Here is a 10,327-nt window from a genome sequence, read left to right as displayed (position 1 = left end):
TGTTCCTGACATTTAAGAAGAAAAAATTTCCGAAAGCAATATCATTAAAATTCATATGAAAACTTTCAGAAACAATTGTCTAGTTGTTTAATGGGTGGCCGTGTTCACACCCACACACACACACACACACACACACACACACACACCCCTCCCGATTCCCAGTCCCAAGCAACACATTCATTCAAATATTTATTGTCTGATCGTAAATATTGTCTGATCGTAAAAAGTACTACTGGCAGTTAGTCTCCCTAAAACACGCCATAAAATCAATTACATAACACAGTCATCATAAGAGCAAAAGAGAAGAGAAAACAACACCTCTTAACGTTAACTTTGCCAGAAAATTAAATCGACTGGGCACCAAATACATTCACACAGAAGACAGAGTATTGTGCCCTTTCTCTTTCCATCTCTCTCTCTCTCTCTCTCTCTCTCTCTCTCTCTCTCTCTCTCTCTCTCTCTCTCTCTCTCTCTCTCTCTCTCTCTCTCTCTCTTCCTCCTCCTTCTCCTCGTCCCCCCTCTCTCTCCCTCCTCTCCCTCCCTATCTCTCCCCCTCTCTCTACTGTGTCTAACTTTTAAACCCAGCACTTCTGAACAGACACATTAGCTTCCAAAGTGGTCTAGTGGTTAGGATTTCGCGCTCTCACAGACACATTTTCTCAAGGTTAAATAAAGGACAAAATGTGCACGCAGCAAGTACAATAATTACCGACTTTTCATACCTATTAATAATTGTGACAATGCACTTATGAAACGTCACAGCTGCATTTACATACCTACATAATTATTATCATAATGTTCTGCATTTGTGACAAAACAAAAAAATTGGCACACATAGTTATGAAAATTATCATTAAATAGAGCTTAAACAATGACCACGAGTTGATTACACTCGTGAATTACCAAGCGGCTGCAAATACCCACGAGTGGTTTATTTTCCATTAATCAACGAGTTGTCGTCATTGTTTAAGCTATTTATACAACGAACAACACGGGTCGAACATGCAGTCATGCAGACGACATTTTGTACGCAATTTCATTTCAGCCTAATCACTCAGAGTGTCAAATGCGCGTCATTCAAATAGTCCCTATTCTTTTACTTTATTCTTAGTCTCCGACTCGTCGGCATTATACTTGTCTGGTCTAAATATCGGACCCCATTGCTACGATTAAAACACAATAGCGTTTATATAGCTATTCTCCCGCAGTGGGGCACTGCGGTTATGAAATTAAAAGCCCCTCCTGTTTTTGGAACCGCAGGAGCTTTCTAGTTTGCTGTTAGGTAGATTTTTGGTTCCTCTTTCCTGTCATGCTCTCTTTTTCTTCATGAATTCTTTTCTTTTTTCTGCCTTCTTGCTCATTCACCTGTATTTTTTCCAAAAATCTCTTCTCTTGCCGCTTGTCTCGCGATTCATGTATAGTTTAATCTGTTAGTGTTCTGATGTAAGTCCAGCAGTAGATAGGTTAAGCCTATTTTAACATACTGGAAACTGGTAATCTTCCAGTAGGTATTAATTTAGTTTTACTAAAGCCTGCTGGGACACAAGTAATGGGTTAGTGCATTTGTAAACAGGAATCGCTTGACAAGTGGCCCCCTTCATCCCCCCCTTCCTCGTCCTGATATGGCTCTGTGTAGTCGGCTGGACGTTAAGCAACAAATAAACAAACAAACAAATATAGCTATTCTGACATTACATTCTGTGTTAAAATCATGTTTTTGTCAGCAACAAGGACCAGAATCATGAGAATGGTCGGTCCATGTCGTTGATAGCAGACGACGGTTCCCTTTCCGCATGAAGCCACGGAAATAACCGAACATTGAAAAACCCAAACTGCTGTTTTTCTGGAGATTCCGTTATGAGGTGAGTCGACGGGCCTCAATTACAGCACACTAGCACAATGTCAGTCTGCAATTAATATGTACATCAGCAATCAAATATACATACAATGTTTTATCATTGATCATGCTTGGGTATATCATGGTATCCCGTGAAGTCTTGAAATGTCGACCTACAATTAGTATGTACATCAGCTGACAAATATTTATACTTTGATTAATCATTTTCTTTGATAAGGTAAGTGATTTCCCGTGAAGTCTTGAAATGTCGACCTACAATTAGTATGTACATCAGCTGACAAATATTTATACTTTGATTAATCATTTTCTTTGATAAGGTAAGTGATTTCCCGTGAAGTCTTGAAATGTAGTCAGCACAACAAGTTCCTGGAGTTCCCTTGCTCTTCTCTATGTACAGCAAGCATGGTCTTCGTCGTGAAGAGGCACATCCTGACGATCTGCAGCGGATGCAGATCTCAATGGTGCAGACACGGACAACCCAGTCCGGCTTCTTTCATGTGAGTCTCATGTCCATCACATCCATAATTCTGCATGCAGGGATGTCGTTTGGCATCATCAAAATGACCAAATTTCTGTGAAATCGCCGAGAATTTTGCCATCCATTTGGCAGACCTGCCGACATTTTTTTGGAGACAGGTGATGCCAAGGGCAAGGACTGCCTTCAACTTTCAAAATTTGCCGACATTCTCTTTGGCCCTTCTTCAAATCTGCTGTAGTGAATAAATCCTAGCAGCATCCATGTGCACGCAACTCTTCCAGGCTCCAATCAGCAGAATGCCTTGTTTCTGGCTTACACAACCGCTTTTATAGTCTGCACAGTTGCACAATTGTTTTTGTATAAAAGTACCACACTGTCACTACGACCAACTTCAACAGTTGTAAAGTGTGTACATATGTATGTCTCTCAAACGTGGTTATGACGTCAAGGTGACGCAAAGCACGGTGACGCAAGTGGCAGCTGTAACCGTTTAGTTGGTTGATGGCCTGAGATCAGTATTTTGTTGTTGTGGCTGAAAGCTAAACGCTATCTACTGGTGTGTCAAAGAATATCAATTATTGGCATCTTGAAAGAGTCAGTGCAACAGACATTCCACAGACACACTACACTTTTAATGGCTTAAAATACTTGCAATACTGGCCGGTTCAGCCAAAAATAAGCGTATCACTATGACCGACGACGTGGGATGTTCAACGTCTGAAGGCACAGGTACGACAGCAGTAGTTCCTAATGTCCCGACGTTTACAAACATGGGGGTTGACACGGATGATGCCACGGCAGTAGTCCACGTTCTTGTCAGGCTGGTCGGCCTTACAGCGACCTGTAAATTCAAGTAATAGCTTTGTGAAGGCAAAGGGTACACAATTTCATGTCTGTTAAATCTTTGTATCTGTATATCTATATTTATATCATTATACATTGTTACACGACACTTGAGATTGCCACAAGTTCTCAAACGTCGTATAGTTGTGTTCTTTTATTCTACGTCGCCCGTCTTCGCAGCAACAGAAAACAACTCGTCAAATTGAGTTCGAGGATTTATTTGGCATTCCATACATACAACTGCACATCGCAGCAGAACTCAAATAGAAGCTTTTTTAACATTCAAATCGCGCTGGCATATATAGTAAATACTCAATCTCGAGAATATTCCAGACCGAACATGATACAACTACATTATACGAGCCGTCTATGGACTAGAACAGTGACGCTCTCTGTGACGCACATCAAAAGCGCCGACGCACTTAATCCGAACGAACGCCACGAACTCACACTACAAACAGCGTGATAAACAACTTGTTTTGACAGGACTAGAAAGTTCACCTGCATTCTCGTCCAAGCATAAATATTGTGTTTACAAAATATAATATCGGTACTTTCCCACAAAGTACAAATAAGTCAACTACATTCAACACACAAAACTGAACCAAAGCTCAGCAACGGTAGCGTTTCCTAACATTACCCCCAACACCAGAAGAAATTTACCTAATTTCTTTCAATCATTGAAACGCTACCTGTACACATATTATGTATACATAACAGATTGAAAACCAGGTATGTACATTAGTCTGTTGGAGAGTGAACACAGTTTTAATCACATACTCGGCTGAGAAAATCTGCTCCAACATTGTCTGAACCCTTAATCGATTCCACTCGCATATCAAAGTTCTGCAAGTACATCACCCACCTCATGATACGATTATTCACAAACTTCGCAGAGTTCAGGTAGGTGAGGGGTTTGTGATCAGTCTGAAGCACGAATTTCACCCCTTGGAGGTAGAGTTCAAATTTCTTGATTCCCCACACGATGGCTAAACACTCTTTCTCCATGGTCGAGTAGTTCTTCTCGGCTCCTGACAGCTTCTTGCTGGCATAGCTGACCGGAAACGGTTTACCTCCATGTTCTTGCATCAACATGGCGCCGATCCCTTCGTCCGATGCGTCTGTACGCAAGATGAACTCTTTAGCAGTATCAGGAAGGCGTAGCACCGGGTCTCGTGACATCAGGTCGCGCACGGTCTGGTATGCCTTCTCCTGAGCTGGTCCCCAGAGTATTCGGTTGGGGCATCCTTTTCGGGTCATGTCCGACAAAGGCGCCGTTATGGCGGCGAAGTTTGGAATGAACTCTCTGTAGTACCCAGCCAATCCAAGGAAGGATCGCACCTGCTTCTTGGTTTCAGGACGTGGCGCATTGAGGATCTTGGTGACGTTTTCCAACAAAAGCCCCTTTTGACCTTCCTTCAGTGAATGACCTATGAAGTCAACGTTGTCGGTCCCCAAAATGCACTTGCTGGGTCTCACGGTCAGATTGGCTTTTGTCAGGCGGGAAAACAGTTCCCTCAAAGTCTCCAGATGCTCTGCGAAGGTCTCCGTGTGGACTAGCAGATCATCCCAGTAGTACACAACATTCTTCATTCCTTTGAGCATTTTTCGCATTCCCCTCTTCAGGGTAGCACCACTGTTCACCATGCCAAAAGGCATCCGCAGGCACTCATACGTTCCGTCTGGAGTTGCAAAGGCGGTCTTTGGTATGTCCTCTTTGCGCACAGGAATCTGCCAATATCCCTTGCTGAGATCGATCTTTGAGAAGATCTTACTGCCAGTCAACCGTCGGAACAGATCAGCCGCCGTCGGCATTGGTTCAGGGTCAAACACGGTGATCTTATTCACTTTCCTGAAGTCAATGCATACCCTGTTTGTACCGTCTTTCTTCTTGACAACAACAACGGGAGATGAGTAAGGGGATGATGACTCACGGATGACCCCCATCTTCAACATGCTGTCGATGTCCTTCTTCAAGGATTCCCGAGCCTGAAACGGGATAGGGTATGGTTTTGAGCGAACAGGAACGTCAGATGTGAGGTGGACTTCATGTTCGACCAAGGACGTAGAGCCTGGAACATCAGAGAACCTATGGGTGAAGTCGCCCATAAAATCATGCAGCTCCTTCTGCTGATCTTCTGTCAGGTCAGGTCCTAGCTTGACGTCATCCACTCCCTCTTTCTTGTGGAGGTCTCCCAACTCCAGTAGTTCCTCACCGTCGAACTCGTCTAGTTCGGCTGGTTCTTCCGCACTTGCTGCGACCTGTACTGCTTCCGGAGGTCTCTCCACATACAGTTTCAGGAGGTTAGCGTGGTAGATCTTGGACTTCTTGCCGACATTCACCTTGTAGTCGTTGATCCCTACCACAGCCTCAACCTCGTATGGGCCTTTCCACTGCATCAGTAGTTTGTTGTGATCAGTGGGGAGCAGTATCAGCACTTTGTTACCTGGTGTAAACTTCCTGTTTACGGCTTTGCGGTCGTAGTAGTGCTTTCCACTATCCTGAGACTTTCTCAAGTTTTCTCTCGCAATCTCGAGAGTCTCCTCCAGTTTCTCTCGCAACTCGAACACGTACTGGTAACTGTTCTTCACTTCAGGTGTGTCCACATCTTTCGTCCACAATTCCTTCAGTATCTGCATCGGGCCTCTCACGGTCCGCCCGTACATCAGCTCGAACGGGGAGAATCCAGTGGACTCTTGTGGCACCTCCCTGTATGCAAATAGCAAGGCATTGATGTAGCGATGCCACTGCCTTGGCTGCTCACTGCATAGTTTCTTCAGCGTGGACTTCAGCGTCGCATTGAATTTTTCGACCAGCCCATTGCACATCGGGTGATAGGGTGTCGTAGTCAAGTGACGAATGCTCAGCAGCCTGTTGACCTCTTCCATGCATTCAGAGACAAACTGTGTCCCCAGGTCTGTGAGGATCTCTTCAGGAACCCCAATTCTGCTGAAAATGTCCACAAGTGCCTCGGCAACAGTCTCGGTGTCAATTTTCTTCAGAGGCACGGCTTCTGGGTACCTGGTTGCATAGTCTACCAGGGTCAGTACCCAACGATGACCCGCTTCACTTGGCGGTTTTATCTCGCCGATGAGGTCAATGGCCACCCTCTTGAAAGGTCGGTCGATCAAAGGCATCTTCTGCAACGGCACTTTCGGGACCCTTCCTCGAGGTATGGTTTTCTGGTAAATATCGCACGATCGGCAGAATCGAGTCACATCTGCATGCAGTCCTGGCCAGTAAAACGCAGCCTGGATTCTGTCCGATGTCTTCTTGACCCCCAGGTGACCTCCCATAATAGAGTCGTGGGCCACCTCCATCACCTGGCGCCTAAGTGGTTGAGGCACCAGAACTTGACGTAATGGCTTCCCACCGTTGACTCTCGGGTGCTGGAACACTCTGTACAGGATCTTGGCCTTTACTTCAAAGTGCACAGTGCCTTCGCCCTTAGTCATCTCCTTGACAGGACGACTCCTGTACTTTGTCAAGGTCAAATCAGCTTCCTGTAGCTGAATCAGCCGATCCCTGTCCACGACAGCAGTTGCAGAACTGTTGGTGACCCTGAGTGGCGTAGTTGTTTTGTCCTTCTTCGCCTGGGCTCTGGTCGTCACAGCACTTACAACCTGCGGCTGGTCGCGGCGATGCACAGTTGCTCTGTCATCTCGTAACAGTTCGCTGATATCTTCATTCGCGAATGGCAGTGGGTCTTCCTCCTCAGCAGCAGGCTGAGCTGAGCCCATTCTCCATTCGAAATCAGGGTCATCAGGACGTCTCGCACCCCCAATGTTCCCAATTAGTAGATCGTACAAGGGCTTCTTCAGGCAGACGGCCTCAACTTCTCCGGTGAAGTATGGAGTATCTATCTGGATCTTTGCCACTGGTGCCCTCACGCATTTGCTGTCAGCCATGAGCGTCCACTTGAAGTCACCAGTGAACTTCTCTGTTGGCACCAGATCCTCTTTGACAATGACTCCATTGCAGCCCGAATCTCTGAGAACAGTCACTTCCTGCTTCTCAACAAATCCCTTCGACACGGGCATGTTCGACACTGACACAGCTGCGCTGGCGACGACAGAGATTGACCTGCCATTGGCGAGTAGAAGCTGGCCATCAGATACACATTCTTCCACGTCCGATGGTGTAGCCACTTGCTCGGCAGCCCTTGGGAGTATGACGCTGCTCGCACATACTTGTTGGTTCGAGCCACTCGTTTGCCTCTTGTTGTCGTAATATCTCCGTCGATGTTCTTGCGCTTTGTCATTGACATGTCCGTTATTTTTCTTTTGGGGACAGTTGGCGACTCGGTGACCCTTGGCATTGCAATGGAAACACGTTATGTTCTGCCCTTCATTGGATGATGGTGCGGACTCAGTTTGTCCCTTGGCAGGTTGGTTTCCCTGGTTCCCGCTCTTCTGGAAAGGTTTCGATGACTTTGACGTCCCCAGGGTCCTTCCATGAGCAATGAGATAACGCTCAGCAGCATCAGTAATGTCCTTCATACCCCGCAGTTTTTGCTCTTCCAAGCGGGTCGCCAGGTCCTTCGGGCAGGCATTAAGGAATTGCTCCTTCACGATCAAGTCCCGCAGACTCTCGTATGACTGCTCTTCACCTGATAACTCCACCCACTTCTGCAGGTATGACGACAGGCGCTCCACAAACTGGCTCGGTGTCTCTCCAGACAATGGCTGGCATTCGCGGAAGCGTTGACGGTAGCCCCTTTCAGTGAAGTTGTAGCAACGCAACAGAGCTTCCTTCAGCACATCATAGTCTCTGGCGTCATCATTTGAGAGTCTAGTGTAGACCTCAAGTGCTGCCCCAGTCAAATGTGCGCTGAGTTGAATTGCCCAGTCGTCGCGCTGCCATCTAGCACTCTCAGCGAATCTCTCGAATCTTGCAAGGTAGCAGTCGATCTGGTCCTTCCCGTCAGCGAATGCTGGAAGTTTCGGTGCCCTGTGTAACATTTGCTGCTGGTTATCTCTTTGGCGTGGTGCCTCGTGCTCATTTTGAACACGCACCATTTCTGTCTGAAGCTCTAAACGTTTCGTCTCCATTTCTATTTGGAGCTCTAAGCGTTTCAGCTCAATTTGCCTTTCTTCACGCTGTGCTTCTCTTTCTCTTTCTTTTTCTTCACGCTGCGCTTGTCTTTCTTCACGCTGCGCTTGTCTTTCTTCACGCTGCGCCAGCAGTCGTGTCTGGGACTCGACGAACTCCGTCAACTGCTTGCCTTTTAGTCCCAGTTCAACTCCTTTTGCCCAGAACTCAGCCATTCTGGTCTTTTCCGGTGCGTTCGTCTGTATTCTTTCACAGCCCCGAACGTAGACGAATGTAGTCTTCTAAAAGAACACAGTCTCTACTGCACCTCCGATGCTTCTCTCGTCGCTGTTCACCTTCGTAGACGCAGGCTGCCACCCTCCTCGTCTAACGTGACGGCGCACTCTGCTCACGATACGTACACGACGTACCCCAGTCGTATTTCGTAGTATTAATGCACTAGCTCCGCGACGAAGTCCGTCTCGTCCAAACGGCAGCTAACCTCTGTAATCCCGATTCACTCCGGCGTCGCTCACCGTACCGAGCTGCGGCGATTACCAAACTCTTCACCAGTCACACCGAATCCACGGTTCCGTAGTCTCAATACTGATCCCTCAGGATACACCCGATTGATGGCTACCTCCTGTGACTGTCTTGACTGTCTTTGTTGCTGGAAAACCCTTGGCGTTAAACGTAGATCCTTGGCTTGGCCCCCAATTGTTACACGACACTTGAGATTGCCACAAGTTCTCAAACGTCGTATAGTTGTGTTCTTTTATTCTACGTCGCCCGTCTTCGCAGCAACAGAAAACAACTCGTCAAATTGAGTTCGAGGATTTATTTGGCATTCCATACATACAACTGCACATCGCAGCAGAACTCAAATAGAAGCTTTTTTAACATTCAAATCGCGCTGGCATATATAGTAAATACTCAATCTCGAGAATATTCCAGACCGAACATGATACAACTACATTATACGAGCCGTCTATGGACTAGAACAGTGACGCTCTCTGTGACGCACATCAAAAGCGCCGACGCACTTAATCCGAACGAACGCCACGAACTCACACTACAAACAGCGTGATAAACAACTTGTTTTGACAGGACTAGAAAGTTCACCTGCATTCTCGTCCAAGCATAAATATTGTGTTTACAAAATATAATATCGGTACTTTCCCACAAAGTACAAATAAGTCAACTACATGCAACACACAAAACTGAACCAAAGCTCAGCAACGGTAGCTTTTCCTAACATACATATATCTTTACAAAACAAAGTTTTTTTCTTCTTCTTCTTCTGCGTTCCTGTGCTGCAAGCACCACGTATGTTCGTGTTTTGCACGAGTGTATTTTTGGGATGCTCATGACCGTTTTTTACCCGCCCAATGCAAAGTGTAACCAAAAGCAAAATGTCAAAGTGCCTTTCATTTACAGGTATTTACAAGTCGCAAGAATGTCTTCCTTTTTACTATTATTGATTGGGAAACATATAACACATGCTTCTTAAGAAATTCTTGGAATCTCTTACCTTTCTGTTTAGACTTTTTTTTGGGTCGTGTTCTCCTTCGATTTATTAAACCAAACTTAACCAAAATCCAAACCAAACAACTTAACAAAAAGAAAATAAACGAACAAAAGCAAACCAAACCCGAACAAACCCGAAGAGAAACTGAACTCAACCAACTAACACCAACACAAATCTTTAAAGGTATCGTCCTTCACACAGAACACACTCATTTTCAGCGCCACACATCTGTCATGGCTTCACATAGAATAAGAGCATCCTTTCACTTGGACATATACACACAATCAATAGTGTCGCTGCATTCTGTCAATAGCAGCACATTTTGCTGAAATTAATTTAGCCCATTGCTCATAGACGTCCCTGACGAAATGAATGCAACACAAAACCGACGATGTTCGGAAATAACTCTGTCAAGTTTGTATCGGTTGTGGTGAGAGTTGCTTTCCCTTGTTTCCATAGAAACACTTAGGCAAGCCTACAATGTCACGTGTAGCTTGCCCCAGTGTTTCTTTGGAAAAGCAAGGAAAAGCAACTCTTCCACAACCCATAAAAACGCGACAGAGTTACTTCCGTAATTCGTCTATTCCT

General features: G+C 45.7%; 1 protein-coding gene across 1 annotated transcript in view; it reads right to left on the bottom strand.

Annotated features, from left to right (window-relative positions):
- Positions 1–1,683: 1,683 nt before the first annotated feature.
- Positions 1,684–10,327, bottom strand: part of LOC138952519 (A disintegrin and metalloproteinase with thrombospondin motifs like) — a 15,830-nt gene continuing 7,186 nt past the window's right edge. The window contains exon 9 of the mRNA XM_070324206.1: positions 1,684–3,177. Coding sequence (XP_070180307.1) covers positions 3,047–3,177 — 131 coding nt within the window. The 3' untranslated portion in view covers positions 1,684–3,046. The remainder of the gene's footprint in view (positions 3,178–10,327) is intronic.

Source organism: Littorina saxatilis, linkage group LG17 (assembly GCF_037325665.1).
Source record: "Littorina saxatilis isolate snail1 linkage group LG17, US_GU_Lsax_2.0, whole genome shotgun sequence".
In the NCBI taxonomy this organism is placed as follows: Eukaryota; Metazoa; Mollusca; class Gastropoda; order Littorinimorpha; family Littorinidae; genus Littorina; species Littorina saxatilis.
This window is presented reverse-complemented; position numbering and strand designations above follow the sequence as displayed.